At 42.1% G+C, this 16961-nt stretch overlaps 1 protein-coding gene across 26 annotated transcripts in view; it reads right to left on the reverse strand.

The window, feature by feature from the left end:
• Nucleotides 1-16961, reverse strand: part of LOC144512951 (muscleblind-like protein 2a) — a 53698-nt gene that overhangs the window by 25753 nt on the left and 10984 nt on the right. For all 26 annotated transcript variants that reach the window (XM_078243950.1, XM_078243957.1, XM_078243954.1 and 23 more), the window contains exon 2: nt 15961-16861. In XM_078243950.1, the coding sequence (XP_078100076.1) occupies nt 15961-16134 (174 nt within the window). In that variant the 5' untranslated portion in view covers nt 16135-16861. The remainder of the gene's footprint in view (nt 1-15960; nt 16862-16961) is intronic.

The raw sequence follows: 16961 nt of genomic DNA on the forward strand, positions 1-16961 counted from the left end.
CTGATGACAATGCTGTGGCATCATCTGGTTTCAGACCTTTATCTGTTTGAGAGGGTGGCAGACACACGCAAACACACAAACACCCACACAGAAAGACACACACTGTGCCTTCTGTCTAAGCCACCCACTCAGAGCAGAAATCCATTCATCATGGGCATTGCCGTCTATGAAAAGGATCTTTGAAAGCACCAAGGCACCTCGTGATTCACGCAACAGCCTCACGGTGAAATTATACCTTTCAGCAGGGTCGCTCACATGGCAACTCTCATTGTAGGCTGCACGGTTGCCCTTGTGTGTATGAAATGCTATGATCCATGCTTTGGGATACACTAATAGCTGCTTTGATTCAGATTGGATAATTACCTCCTTGTGTTGCAGTGAAAAACAAACGAACAATGAAGGAGAGATCAAAGATAAATTACCGGTTGTTTTCACTTAAAATAGATCCTCTGTCCAAGAGATATTCGTGCTGCTGGCGTGTTCTTTAAATCCCCACAGCCAACGCCAACAAGATAGCACGTAATTGTTTGCCAAGTTTCCATATAGAAGTAATATCAATTAAAGTGTGTTCCACATTAGGGTTGAACCAGGGGGGAAGGGGATAAAGACAGCTAATTTCATAAACAGATTAGTATTACACTCACTTCACCCACTGAAGCTCTTCCAATTGTTTCTAGTTCTAATAATTAGGGCCCAGTAATTACTTCTGGAAATCCATTCTGTCGGGAAACTTTTTTTTAAAACTATAAAAACAGGCGTTAATGTTGCAAATTGTTCCTTTTACATTTAAAACCGTCCGGAGGCTTATATTCCTTGATATTGGCTGCTGGTATGTGAATGTAACCTTATTCTGCTGCTTTTTAGATTAGACCATATGCTAAATGCCGGTTAGTCCAACAATTTTCATAGTCAATTAATCGTTTAAGTAATTTATCAAGTGAAAATTATACTCCTAAATAGTTTTTCCTTGTTGTCATGTGTGCTATCAAAATAAAGAAAAAAATATATAATTTTCCTCAGAATTGCACTGATCACGCTCAAAATCAGACATAGCACACAATGTTCAGGTTGACAAACCTTTTGCAAAGTGAAAGAGGGAGAGAAAAACCAAGGCGAACTTTCATCACAGTAAACACACTGGCATGAGAACAAAACAAAAAAAAAATCCATCCAAACACAGTGTCAGAGTGCTGAGGAGGGTACAACATTTCTCCTGCCCAAACACAACATAACTATCGTACTGCACACTCCAACTATGGCAACTAAGCCAAGCAGACAGAAAAACACTGTGGAAAGCATTCATCCTCTGACCATAAACATTTTGAACTGCCTGTGACCCACTTCCTTGTAATTTTCTTCGCCTCTAATAATGTTTACAATGTCTGGATGTCTTTCCACTGCCAGCAGATGACATTGTAAGAATGAATATGTTCATAATGTTAACCAGACACAGACAAACAAGGATTATCTTTTGTAAGTCCACTGTACCCTGTGAATGCCTGATTCAGGGCTGATACAGCTGTGGCTTTTTTCTTTATTAAAGGAAGATTAATCTGACAGAAGGTAAAATCAAAAGTAGTTTTACTGCAATTACACCAAGACGGTCATACATTCAAACAAGTGCCAATATTAAACTACAGCCCCCACATTTACACATCTACAGGGAACACTGGTCCAAACGGTCCATTTATAACTGGCATTAGCATCCCCTGACTGGGCTTAACGCTGCCATCTTCGTCCGTGGCAGAAACCCTTTCCCCGACCCCCTACCTCCTTCATCAGCCCTGCTGAATGGTCAGAGTGATGACTGTTGTGTGTCTGTGGGTGGCACAGACACAGAGGGCCAGTCTTCTACCCCCTCGGCAGAATAGCGCTTCAGTTGTGGGCCCCTCCGTTCACCACTGTAACATTTGCATTTTGCCCTCAATGGGCGCTCTATCCTCGGGCCTGCTGGAGACAGAGAGTGTCTGCCTATAGGCTGCAGCCGACAGAGGAGCTGTAAATGTCCTCGCAAAGGCAACTTCTGATTACACCCTTGTGGTTCCAATTGCCTTCAATAGGGAAGCTAATGGCCTCGTGCTTATCCAAGATGGATACACTGGAAATGAGTCATTGCTTTCCCACATCAACACTTCAAACCGAGAAACAATATCGATGAATTGCGTAGTGCCGAATCTTGGGTATCTGGGATGTGTGCGTGCGTGCGTTTTTTCCATTAAGCCCCTTATTTTCCAGAGAAGCTCAGTAGGCTTTACATATCCAAGCCCTTGTGATGTATTTCTGATGCTAGCACAACGCCCAGTGACGTTTAATGGCAGTGTGACTGGCAGTATTGGCAGACTGTTTCTGCAGACTTATTCAGGGACGGAGATCATGGGAAACCCAGCATAAAAGACGCAGGGTCAGCACAAAACAAGGCAATAGCTACTTGTGATGGCTGAATGTGCCATCAAGGCTGTGGAGGCAGTGGCAACCCAAAAGGCCAGAAAAATAAAGCAATCCCAAATTGGAAAATTATTCTGTTACAAGCAGCAAGTTACCAAGGACTTGCAGTAAAATACCCACATAGGCAACTTGGTCAGGTCTTGTTCATAGTAATTTGGCTGGTACAGTAAATTGTTTGGATGTCTGTACCCTACAGAGAAACTGTAGCAAAGTCTTCTTCCCCCCCGTTTATCCGATTGTCCTTCTAGGCGCGAGAAGAGAGCCGCTGTGAGAAACTGACACTAATTGTTCTGACATGAAGCCTGTGATATGTGTAATCCCCTTAGAGCATAGCCAAAGAACCTGTTGTATCTCCACTGACCAGAGGAGGCGGAGGGGGTGGACAGGCGCTTTCTCTCTCTCCTCGTCTCTCAATATTCCCTCATCTTTCTTTTCTTCCCCCCTTTGCCTTGCCCTGCCTTTGACGCTATGTCATTTGCATTGTTGAGAAATATGCATGGCGGATGCTCATCCTTTGGCTGGTTGTTCTTACAGCAATTCCTATTTGTGGCTATACATATCCAAATAAGAGCATTCCTTGGCTTACAACGACTACTGGAACTTATCCTGAAATGATCAGTTCTGGGACATTTTGCCTCACCGTCACATTTAGAAGATGAAACATATAAGTTGGCTTTTCCTTCCCTTTACAACCACGTCGCCCCTCTTTGCTTTGTTGTACAGTTGTTCTTCTCATTGATAATGTCTTTCCTTCTCTCCTTTTCTCAGTTTGCCCCGAAAGAGTCTCTTTTCCAGGGGCACTGACCGCTAGTTATGGGTCAGCCTATAGCAGTTCACAAGGAGACCACTTTTGTGAAAGCCCCCAGCTATAAGACACCAACAGGACAGGCACTACAGAGCTCAGAAGGCTGCAAAAATGCAGACCCAGTGATCCTAGCACCCGGTAAAGTAGCGAGGCGCTGGATGCACATGGACAGGGCTTCCCTTCATCCTCAAAAACAGAGAATGCTCCCTCTTAAGGATCCTGTTTTGTTTTCGGGCTCTAATGGATCCGTTTGGACTAATGGATCTGTTTGAAGCGGTGAGGCTCCAGGACACCAGGAAACACCAGAAATCCATTATGAAATGATAGCCAAAGGCTTTTTGCTTACATTTTGGCTGGTGATGGAGAACACGAATCAATGGTGAACAGTAGGTAAGAACAAGTGCTTTAAATGTAAAACTGTAGAGGAAACCCAGTTGATTATATGGTGATCAAATATATTTGGCCTGGCTAGTAGACTACAGTACAATTAGTGATAATGTGAGTGAATGCAAACAAGAAAATAACCCTTAGTGCAAAGGACAGAGACCAGGTAATTTCGAAATAATGGCCACACACTTACACATGTAAGACTGTGTTGCCTCAGCAGTAATTAAGTGCCTTTGTTTCACCAGCTGTAATCCCACAGATGGAGGAGTAGTACTGCTGCTGACGTGCCTGAGATCGTCCAAGGAGAGAGAGAGAGAGAGAGAGAGAGAGAGAGAGAGGAAAGATACACAGACAGGGGGAGAGTGGCATAAAGGTATAAAAGTAGCACTCCCACCTTCATGTGAAATGTGTAATAAAGGCTGTCTGTTTACACACACACGCGAATATCTTGAGCAACGGAATGAGTCCATTTATCTTTAACTGACACCATTTTAACATTTCGTCGGTCTTTCCTTTGGCTCACATTGTTTTCTTGTAAGTCATTGTGGTGACTCCTCGGAATAGTTGTAGAATGTTGTGCGTCGGCTGAAAACCACATGCTAGTGTTGACACTATGCATTACAGGCACTGCAGCTAGTGATCAGTTAGCTCAAACTGCAGCTCAGGCGGTTCTCGGAGATGTGAAAGATGTGTGTCTATACTCAAAGTGATATCTAATAGAAATGTACTGTCTGTAAATGTTACACAAAGGCCCCAGTGTTACAATTCAGGAATACATGGCTGATTGCATGTGAAAGAAAAGATGTTAGGTGGACATGTGTTCTTCTTTACAGCCTCAATCAAAAGACATTGAAAAGTCCACCACAATCAAATAAGAGGGCGCTCTTATTTATATAGTATAGTATAGTATATTCCTTTAAGAGCTGTGATTTATACTTCATACAGGTTATGAAACCAATGTTTCTTCATCTGTCACAATGGTTGATGGATTTCTACAAAGCAGCTTTCATGTAATCGTACATTAGAAAAAAGGCACAGGCAATTTAAAAGTTGATTATCAGCATTCAGGTAATGTCTGCGATAACTTCCCATGCTATATGTGTGTCACTGTTGTAACTGTTCTTTGGGGAGGTGATGGTCAAAGTGTGGCTGCAGTGGCACCGTTGTGTGGCACCTACGGAGTCCAGGCCTTTGCTGCTAATCCAACTGGAGGCTGGAGCCCTGCTTCAGATAATCTGATCATCTGTGACCTGCTGAGACATGAAACCCACCGTCTAGAGCTCCTCTAATCTGCACACACACAAACACAAATCCACATATACACATACAGGGACACAGGTATGTAGCTGACAGATACACACATAATCACACCAGCATGTGCTCGCTCACATGTATACAGCACATCTGAAGTGAACTGTCCTACTCTCCCACAAACACACACTTCTACATATACACACCCACATACAAGAAAGGCTCAGCTATGACAATGCTACCTCTCAGTCTGTTGACAGGTGAGTCACAGCTAAAAGACTGAGGCATTAGCCTGCTTTCGACAAGCTGTCATTTCCCTATGCTGAGAAGATAGATCTTGTCTGCTTTGCACTGCTATGGCAGCAGTCCTATAGCCGTCTGGAACTTACAACAAGCCATGCTAGTGGAAGATTTCATAAAATTAAGTTACACATGATGTTGATGCCCTAGTTCGAGAAGAACTGTGCCACGGCCCCAAGAGGAAACAGCAGAAAGCCAGTAGGCCTTAATATCCTAATTTTACATTTGATAACAGATACCTCAATTTCAATCACTCTCTAGCGATCAAAGCTGCCACTTCTCTGCGGCGTTCTAAGAATAACACAACTCCACTACACTAAACGCTAATCAGAGAAATTAAACAAACAATATGAGAAAATATAAAAGGCTAGCCTACATCTCCTTTCTCCGCTGACACTATCGACCGCGTCTTAGAGCGTGTTGAGGAGTTGTGTAAATCCATAAAACAGATAAAGGAGGATAATGAGATGGAAGGGAGAGAGCAGATCTATTCATCAAAGCCTCTTTCTAACACACTCAGCAGATAGGAGCAGAAATGTTGTATGGCTGCTTACTCTCCAGTTTGGAGATTAAAGCTTTGGTTGCTGATAAAAAAAAAGAAGAAGTTGAGAGGTATAGGGCTATAATTCAAACTACAGAGAAACTGGAGAGCCCAGTTACTCAAGTGAGAAATTTAGAAGCACATTTAGTATTCCTGTTATGAATCTTATCTTGTCTTTAATCATATTTGGGATATAATGCCTCACAGTTATTCATCATGAGAGAAGTCATACTGCCTGTACGTACTAAAACGTAACTCAATTCAAAGTCAATATCAGAAACAAAAGTTATTTATATGCCACATTACAAACCAAAATATGATATATATATATATATATATATATATATATATATATATATATATATATATATATATATATATATATATATATATATATATCTGGTAATAAATGGGAAACCACAAATGCACAAATTGCTTGTGCAAATTCATTGTTGCTACAGTATATGCAACCAAAGGGGAATAAGGTGCAGCATCGCCTGGATCGGCATGTTGTTTGTTGGTTGTGATGATGAGGCCTCTGAGGCTCTCTCCCGTGGGCTGAGGAGATTTGAAGCCCACATGGAGATGATGAAAACAGTGCTCATAAGGTTGAGAACACTGAGGTCGAGAGGGCTGAATGAGTGTTTATATGTTAAAGTAATAAGGGCCCTTTGGTCAAAGGTCAAAAAGAGATCAATAAACCAGGCTGTTTAAGTTACAGTGACTTAAACAGCCTCTGAGCTGCAGGGTGTTTTATCGTAAAATCGTCGGATGCAGGTAAACATATTGATCTCACTATTCACCCATGTCATCACCCTGATCTTTTTTCCTGCCTTTCTCTAAGGTGAGCCCTGGCTCTGTGGGGTGAATGAGCCTAAAGGAGAATCAGAGCTCGGGAAACGCAAACAAAATGTGATTAGAGAGTAGTTTTTCCAGAGGCAACATCGTGGTTTGTTTACCAACCATGAAATGCCTTTTTTTGGTTAAAAAAAGAAAGAAAAAAAGAAAATTGCTACCAGGACTGTGTGTGTGATCATTAAACCTGATGCTACTCCCATCATGGATGTTTTAATGGTTTGCAACAGCAAATGTGGTGCCAATTTATGCGCCCCACTGGTACCACTTGTCCTCCTCTCTCATCCTCCTCTCCCTCTCCCACCATGGGTTCGCCCTGCTCTGTGACGGTGCACGCTGCCAATTAGTGTCCCCCACCTGTCGCCGTGTGTCACTGGTGCAGGCATCTGCTGGGTGTGAAATTGGCCATCTCACTTTCGTCCATGAACTTTGCATGGCCACCCTGTCGGCGCGCACACACACATGCACGCACGCGCACACATATTGTAAAGCTTTGACAGCTTATTATTCTTATATCACTGTATTGACATCACCATGTTCCCAGATCCCAGAAATAAACATAGTGAGTACGTTATTATTCATGATAGGAATGACGGCCAAAACTACGATTTATGCTTTAATAATAGACATCGAGTTTTATTGTTGTTGTGGGAATTTTTACTGAGCTCAGCTGAACAAAAGAGGCATCAATTAAGCATAAATTAAGAGCCAGTATCAAATCTGAATGTATTGGTATGAAAACATTTACAACAATATGCCACTCTCCCTCTAACTAGACAGCTTTAAGCCTTTCATTCCCTAATACAAGAGTCATTTACACCAACTCCAAGACTTTCATCCAGGCAAGCTCTATCAGATTACCCCAATTTGCAGCAGCTACACTGGAGCCTATTAAACCTGATTTCTGAGGAAAGTAAGATTGGCCTTGAATAAATTGTCTACTGTAACCTCATGGCACTGACTGCAACAGCACCATTGTTGTTTGGGGGTAATCATCCATTTTCAGATACCTACATTATTCCATCACTCTGATTCAATCCTTATCCTCAATCTAATGACTAAATGATTGCCTCTCATCATGTGTATGGCGAGGGTGCAAATTAGAATTTAAAAGTAGTTTGCTAGTTTTGAGAAGGTGGTCTCCGTTCAGCTCATCTGCAGCTCACAGCAGTTTCACGAGACATTACAATAGGTTCTACTTTTACTGCAGAGTCCATCACTGCCACTCATTGTTAAGCCTGGATAGGATATGAGTCAGAACAAGAACACTTCTAGAAGAAGGAATGAGTTTGCACGGGGCACATTCCATTGTCACTTAGACACGCATTTTAGAAGGCAGGCCCATGTCAATCACTGTCAGTGCAGTTTCTACTCCTCACTATACGAACGTAGAATTATTCTGATACTAACATAGCAACATATAGGCTTAGACATTTTTTGTACTGACACATCTTCACATGGGATTGGGATGTCAGGGTAAGGCTGGTTTACGACAGCCAGTTTGACACAGACTAATAGTCATTTAGACAAATAAGTTGAGGGAACCCATTCTGGTGTAGGGCCCCTAAAGATTGCATTTCTGTTGCCTCATTAGTTGGAGCCAATTAAGAAGATCTGTCTCATTATAAAAGGCTGGCCCCTGGGAGACAGCTGGGCCTGTCTGTCTAACTGTTTGTAGCTCCCTAGGTGTGTGTTTGTATGAGCTTGGGGGTGGCTGGGTGGGAATTGTGGAGCATCTTGAGCTCTGTGTCTTTGTAAGTTTGTCCATTTTATAATCAGAGGAGAATTAAAGGAAGCCTGGCAGGAGCAGTCAACATATTTCCTGAGCAACGATTAATGTCTATGTTTAATATGGGTCACAAAATACCCCATATGTTTCTGTACTAGCAACACAAGGAACATACTGCGGCTAGCGGTAGGCATCGCTGGTCTTTCCAGGAAAAAAAACAAGGCTGAGGCTATTGATTTTTTTAAGCATGATATACATTTTTAAATGGAATCCTTTGAGGCAGGATACAGCTGAGCAAAGCAGACAAATAAATGCTACTCTCAGTAGAAGCTAGATGAGGACAACCTGAGTCTGTCTTTGATGAGTGATGATGAAACTACGTATCAATAATTAATGAGACCAATACTAAAGGTCAAGCACGCAGCGAACCTCCTGCCTGACTCGCCATAGATCTGCCATCAGCTTTACTGCAGAGGTGCTCACAACAGCAACCACTACTGCAGCAGTAAGGGAGTTTGAGTCCAGCTGGCTTTGAAAACACCAAATGTGAGGATGGCATTGATTCTGCAGTACTGATTTAATTTTTTTTTTTTTTACAGCGAGACAAAAAAAACAAAACAAAAAAACAAGAATGCAGAGAATCTAGTACTTTATCAGCACTGTGGGCAGCAGAGAGCAATGGAAAAAGAGGATGACTCAGAGATAGTGGGTGGATTGAGACCAGGTGAGACACTGGTACAGCAGATGGGCAGATCTTCAGTGCTCAGTCTCTCCATCGTGTTGCAGGCAGCTCATTGGGTGAAGAACACCTACTATTCAATCTGACATGACCAACGGTAGTGCCATACATTTTCAAGTTCAAAACTAGAACTCCAGTATATGATACAACAAAGGCTGTGCATTAGCAGATTGGTGTAGAGACAAAAGGTTGATATTCTGGAACTAAAATCATGTTTTGAATTGATATCATTATTATTAGTAGTAGTAATATGGGAGGAGTAACATACTTTTGCATATAGAAAAAACTAACTTAAAATGCAAGCTCGTGCCTGATAGTTTGACACTTTTTAATAAAGCTAAATGCTGCTATTTTTTCCTTTTTTTTCTGATGTCTAGAATATCCTTGCTTGATTTTAGACACAAAACTGCCTTCACATGTACCACTACCCAGCTATTCCTAGTTGTTTGTGTTTTCGTTTGGCTGCCCACATTAAAAAGAGATTTGCTACCAAAATTTAGTCTAAAGTAAATCACTCACACGTTTATGAACTCACACGCACTCTGAATAAAGCAGTTCAAAAGTAGGAAAAAGGAAATATCTAACTGATTTTGTGAAGTCAATAAAGAGTATTACGGTAGTACTGCATTTTACTCATTTTCTGTAATGTCTGTATATTCAAAGATAATAGTGTCTACAGTCCAGTTCCGTAGCTAGACCCACAGGGAGACAGTGAAATGTGGGGATCACACACACACACACACACACACACACACACACACACACACACACGGCATAGCAGTGGCCCAATTAAATTGCCATCATGTACCCTACTATATCAGCTTCTCTAAACAACAGCAGTACAGTGCAATACTGTGCAGTCTATTAATTAGGTTAATTGTGATTCAAATGCTTTCATTTACACAAAATCAATGTTTTTGTGTTCTTTTCCAAACATTTCCAGTGAGACCTTCACTACAAATAGTAAGACTGGCTAACTGGACCTGGGTCATGAGACTTTAACAGTGAGCTCATCTGACTTCCTCCTCCCTCTCTCTTATCTCTTCTTATCTTTGAACCTTTTTTTTTCCAGATCAGCTCAACTGGGGCTGTGGGGTGTACGGTGTGAAATCACATGGATCAAATGGAATTTGGCACGGTTTGCACAGGGAAGACAGCGAGTGTGCGTGCATGTGTCTGTGCACGAGGAGGCCTGTTTAAGGAACGGCAGTGGCGTGGGTCTCCTAGGGGTTCATCAAAGCATGCCGCGTCCACTGCAGCCCCACGTTAAGCTCAAGTCAGTGCCTCATTGTGTTTGTGTGAATGACCCTAGGGGGAAGACCAACTCCCGCTGCGCTGCATTCCCCTCCACATGTTTGCTCTGCCCAGGGTGTGGCCCAGTTCGAGAGGATTACGCTGAGGAATGCAGCCGAGCCCATCTTTTAAAACAAGGGGGGCTGAGTCCATGGGCATAACGTTCATGTTCACTGAGGCTTCCTAAAGATTCCAAAAAAATGCTAATGCAATAAGCCCAGAGGGAGGAAGTTACCGTTATATCAGAGGAATCTCTAAACTTAAAAAAAGCAGTCTTAGGTATCCGTTAGCATTTGAGTTTCACTTTCTGGTTTGCGTCTGGACTGGTAGCTATGGAGTAACAGATTAACTCGAGGTCGCAGGCACTTTCCTACTGAGTCTTGATTACAATCTTTGATAATTGGTTTTAAAACGTTCTGGTTACCCGCCTGGCTAGACCCGTCACCTGCCTTTAGTCCTCACTCCTTTGGTTGAATCACTTCTTCTCTTCCCTTGCTTTATTCTCTTAGCCATTCAAATATTAACACCTTCCCTTCTTGCCATGTTCCCTCGCTTCTTTATTTACCGGTTTCAGTCATCCCACGCCCCCCTCCAAAAAAAAAAAAAAAACACTTACAGCCTGCTCTTTTGAAGCAAAGTCCGGATTAAGATGTTCTTACAAAGTGAGGGAAAGCAGGGCACCTCACCCCCAGGGGGACTGCTGCGACACCTGAAAGTAGCTTCTATTGCTTCACCATGTTCTTTTTGACAACCACCACTTGACGAAACATGATAGTGCCAGGATGCACCAGACTATCCCCCACCTCTCAGACTATTGAAGCTCAGTCAGGCGTGGAGGTTACCTGGTAAAATCTGACTGGTACAAAAAGAAAACAAAATCTTAAGTGATCATGTCATCAGACATCTGCTGCGTAAAGACTTGATTGCCTTGTATTTTGCAAAAAGACACGTGTCTAAAAACAACTCTATATATAAAATATAAAATACATGTTAAGTGTAATATACATGTTCTGCATTATGAAAAAACAGCCATCTTAATGACAATCTCTCTACGAGCTGCATTTGAGTCTTATTTTCTGCTTTATTTCAAATCTGCCTACGTGTGTTGTGCCATATTTGTGCAATGACAAACAAAACAAAAATTCAGACAGGCGCTCTGGACAGGAACAGTCTTTTACTGCAGAGAGAAAAAAAAGATATAACTCAGTCAGCACAGTCAGAGACAGCACTACAGAGGAAAAAAAAACCTGGAAAAATCAGAGGAATAAGCATCAACAAAAGGCTACTGTCAGAGGCACAGCCAATGTGACATCATCACATGACGGGTGTGATTACATTTACTCCATTAACGTAGGTATTCTCGCTCATTTGCTATAGCCCCCCCCACCACTTTGTCATAGTTTCCATGGTCACAGTGCAACAAGAAGCAAAGAGCTTAAAGGAAATGGCTTCAACCGCGACCATCAACCGCGGCGATCATTTGTGATACTACCGGAGACGCAGTTCTGCCTCTATTGATTAGCTATCACTTTCTGCAGTTAATGATGGTTAAGTTTCAAGGAGGGACTGTTTGGCCTAAAAAATGAATGATATTTCAATCTCTCTCAATGGAATAGATTTAGACTGCAAAATCTTCTACCTAGTCTGTTTGAACAACTACAGTATCATCATTGTGACTATCAGCCACCAAACCTGTCTGCACATGTTTAGCTTGCATGCAATATTCCTAAATCAAAAGACAGAACAGAGACAAACCTCAAATGATATTGATTTGGACTATTCTGGATTTAAAAAGAGAAATGGGCGATTGAGTGAATGAGTAAGAGTGAAGTAATTGTTGATGTATCTAAACATTTCCCAATGCTACTCCTGTTGTTGAGGTCACAACTGTCAACTTTTCATGTCACGTCTCAGTGGTGATAAATGATACCTGGCAAGCTATATCATGTCTACCAACCAAATGTGACTACAGCTTTAGTTGGACGGAGATGAAGCAGCTTGTCTGGCCTATTTCGAGAGATAACAAAGACTGACTAAAGAGAGACTATTTCTAAAGCCCACGGTGTAGAGCAGGAGGACAAAAAATAATCCTCTAGACATGACACTATAGAAGTGCTGAGAGCGGCGCAGTGGAGTTGGGACGATGTAAGCTTTATGATCCAGAAAGCAGGAGCAAACCTAGCAGGATTGACTCCTCATCTTCATTCGTCCAATGCAACAGAAAATGCAAAACCAGTTATTTAGGTAGTTGTAGTCTTCTCATGCCATGGAACTTGTGCAAATTGCCACTGTTTGGCTGCTCCCCAGACCCCACTACGTCTGCCCCTGTCCTTGGCGTGTGACTTCACTGCCTGATCAAACATCTGAAAAGCCGTGTGGCCGGTTAGCTCAGTTGGTAGAGCAGGCGCACATGTACAGAGGTGTATGCCTCAACGTAGAAGATCCAGGGTTCGAGTCCGACCTGTGACAATTTCCTGCATGTCTTCCCCTTTCATGTCTAGCTGTCCAATGCATTAACGGCAGAAATGCCCAAAAGAAAATCCTTAAAACAAATCTGAAAAGCCAGGTTGTTCTTCAGGTCTCATAAATAGGGATGGATGCACACAGAGGAGCAGTAACTGAATTATGCTCTCAAATGTAATTTATACCCAGCAAGAATATGAGGCACTTACCTCATCTATATTTCTTGCCACGAGTAATGACAGCAACATCCCGTTCCACTGCATTGTGTTTAAAATTAATTACACCTTTTTCAAGCTACGTCGCAGACGATGATTGCTGACATTGTCAGAGACACCTATAATTTACATGATATCTTAAAAATATTTTTTTAAATGTTGTGCAACCCAAACACCCAGTAATCATAGGCCTTAAACAAATCTCTCAGCATACAGTACGTATACATTATTTTTAAACTTTTTGAACTCTGGATCAAGATTAAAAATGATGTCAAAATGCATTTAGAATAAACGGTGCAAAGATGAGAAACTGAGAGAGAATGATTTTTTGTTTTGGCAATGGGCTGCAAAATTTGAGATTTGGCTATTGGGGAGTTTAATAGGAAGGAGCCATTGTCATCGCAGGAATGTTTTTTTTTATCAATTCTGAAAACAACAACCACAACGGTCAAATTTTCCACTGAGTTGGCATGTTTGCCTACTGCTGCCTGACAAGTGCAACAACAGTTACACCTCCTTCTCTACTCCTCTCCTGAGCCGTACCTTTCACGTTTATGAAAAGGACCTTTCTGATCATTGGCCAAGTCACGCCTGGCAGCACACAACCCTGGCATGATAACCCTATCAGATGAGAAGACCCAGGAAGACGATACGGGCGTAATGGGGTGGAAATCAGCCTGCCGTGGAACGAAACACATTTCCTAATGCATAATAAAGCATTCATTCTCTCAGCTGTCACGAGGAAAGTCTTTGTGGGAGAGGGGGCGAGTTGGAGTTAAAAGTACAGAGAATCCTGTATTCTCGTTCTGTCACTGGGTTGTATGGTGAAAAGAGGGGGAGAGAGAGGGGGAGAGAGAACTAGCCTATCTGTCAATACATTTAACAATTTGGCTGCATAAGGCTTTTGCTTGTGGGCTTATCCAGAGCAGCCTACGTATGATGACAGCAGCAAAGTTCCTAGATTAACAATATTATTAATAAGTAACATATAGTAAGGAGTGTTACAGTAGGGTCACAGCCAGGGTACAAAATTAGCACCATCCACTAACCACTAGTGGTTGGTAGATTAGCTTCACTCATCAGGTGTTGGAACAGGGGTTAAGTAACTTCACAGCTGCCTCTGAGAGACATCTCAAATGCACACTATATGCATAGGCTTTTTCTTCATTCCATACACCAAGACACAGATAATGCATGAATTGCCAGTGGATTGCCTCAAAGCCACTATTTGTAGAGGAAGCGTCATTGAGAATTTGAGAGGTTGAGCGCTCCGGTCATTTAGTTTCCTCAGTCAGGGATGACTGGTTGGAGTTTTTCAAGGAACAGCAAAATCAGGATCCATGTGAGGACGCAACAACAAATCAATCCCGATTGGAGTCAGCTGTTTGCTCATTAAACCATAACGACATAACAGCTCGCAAAATCTGGCATCTGGGAAGGAATATCACTCAATGACTGGCTGCAAGCAATAACTTAGTGACCCTTACCATGAGCGAAGTCTTAGCCAAGAAAACAGCTGATAGCACCATGAACGCAATATACTTTCATAGTGTTGTATAAATGACTGACCATTAGCAACTTGTAATGGAAAGGGCTTTTACACACCCCAAAGATCTTAATGGATTTCAGGTACGAAAAATGTGAAAATGTGGATAGCTAACCATGCATTTTAGGAGGGATAGGGTCACAATATTCAGACATAGAAAATGAACCACATCGGAATTAAGAACAACTCTTTGCATGGTGTGAATCTAGTCTCTCTTTTGTCACTGACCTCGTACACAACCTTGAAAAACGTTAAATGTACTCACCACACACTGCACTGCTTTATATGTGAACTGCAGCTACAGTTAAAAAGAAAAAGAAAAAAAAAAACACACTCCTCACAGTTTCAGTGTTCTGCTCTAGTTTCTTTGGCTATTTATCATTGTCACTTTTTTTTTTCCTTCCACACAGCTTGAAAATATTGGGTTGCTTGGATGCAGTCATTTTATTTGCAGCATGTGAGGGCTTGTATAAAGCGACCTTGTTATAATTGGGGAGACTTTTCAAGTGTCTGGTGTTAGGCTAATTTCAGATGTTTTACAACTATTAAAAAGCAAACTGTGCTGAACATAACACATTACCAGCAAAAAAGCAACTTATCTTAAGAGAGGTCAACAAATAAACTACTTTATTAAAGAAATAATAATTCAACATGGCGCTAAGGCCTCTAGTGTAGTTTCATATAATAACAATTCTAACCCTCTACAATTGAGATTCTGACAAAAAAGAAGACTAACCACATCATGAAAAATCTCTTCTTGGAGCCATGAGAACCAAACATGAAAAACAGCTCTGGCTGTTTATGTTGGTTGTTGGTTGTCTGTGACAGCTGACATGCACCCAGGAATAGAAGCCTTGGAATGACTTAAGGCGATCCGATGTTCGCCCACATATACAGATGATGGACAAGGCACTGTAACATTAGAAGAACTTACCGTATAAACAAAACCAAAGACACACACACACACACACACACGCACACCTGTGGTGACAGTGAACATGACAACAGACCTCTCTGGCCTTTAGCTTCATAGGTCAGGCTCGTCTGCTAACTGCAGCACAGCATGGAGACCTGACACAAATGCTAATTTGAGCAGACAACCTATACCCACCGACCATGAGGAACCACAGCTGTAACATTTTATGTCAGATACTATATTGGTACTGCAAAGATGTAACCTAATTATTCTATTTGCTTTACATTGTTTGACAGTTCCATGATGTTGTGTAAAGAGTAGACAGAGTAGAAACCATGATTTCTGCAGTGTATGCCAGGCGTTCATGAACAAATTAACCTCATGAAAAGGTACTCTGGGGGGGAGAATAGAATACAAATAGAGGCTGGATCCCTACAGAACACAGCAGTTACCTACTGTATTTAAAAGTCCTTACCTTTAACGAGTCAAAACAGGCGATCACCCTTCCATTCTCCACCTGGCAGCTTTTAGGTGGGTGGGCAAATTTGCATTCCTCATCACTGCGTGAACAAGTCCCTCTCTGAAACTGCCGGCACACTTCCAGGGTCAGCCATTTTGTGTCCCGTATCGAGGCAATGTTTAGAGCCATGTTAGCAGCACTGGCTGTGGAGCTAGGGTGGAGTGGAGCCACTTGGTTTTAGGAGGAGGCTATCCTCTGAGGAGGTGTTTCAGAGTGTTCCAGTTAAAAAAATAAAACACACAACAACTAAAACTGGTGGAACATGCAGCTATAAATGATCTGCTTCAGGTCAGTGGATGAGGTTTGTCCTTCCGGACAGGAAAGTGTAGGTAATGGACTGGCAACGTCTCTGTGACCGGAGCATGGGACTGCACTGCTGTTGAAGTTTCTCAGTCACACAGCTAATTGCTCATTAATCAGTAAGTCTCAGGTGCAGACCTCTGACAAGGCAGAGGGGGCATGCTCAGAGACAAACTCTACTGGTTACCACCAATGTACCCAAAAATGACCTTTGTATGAGTGATGATATCTGTGCAAGGGTGGATGTTGGGGAGCAAAAGTGGTGCTATTTTGTTAGTGCAACAGCACAGTTTAAAACACGTTTGTGGCTTTCTATTGTTTAAAAGTCTTCAGTACATGCTCTCTGAGCATTGGCACCTTGGCCAGCAGTGCAGTAGCAGTCCACTGCTTCACTTGGGGGTTTCTTCGCACTGAGCACAGGTAAGGACAAACAAACAGGTCAGGAGGTCGGCTGAGTCCTATCACGACTGCAGAGGGAAAAATCTGGAGCTCTTCAGAAACGCCCAGGGATCTTCAAGTAAGGAAGTTGTCTTACAAGGCACTTTCTGTCTGTGATCTGGAATGGAGAAGAGAAAAAGACAGAAAGAGAGGAACAAACAGAGTGAGAAAAAGGTTTGCTAAATATGATGGCCAACTATTCATCTAATACGTTTCAA

Source organism: Sander vitreus, chromosome 24 (assembly GCF_031162955.1).
Source record: "Sander vitreus isolate 19-12246 chromosome 24, sanVit1, whole genome shotgun sequence".
Taxonomy (NCBI): Eukaryota; Metazoa; Chordata; class Actinopteri; order Perciformes; family Percidae; genus Sander; species Sander vitreus.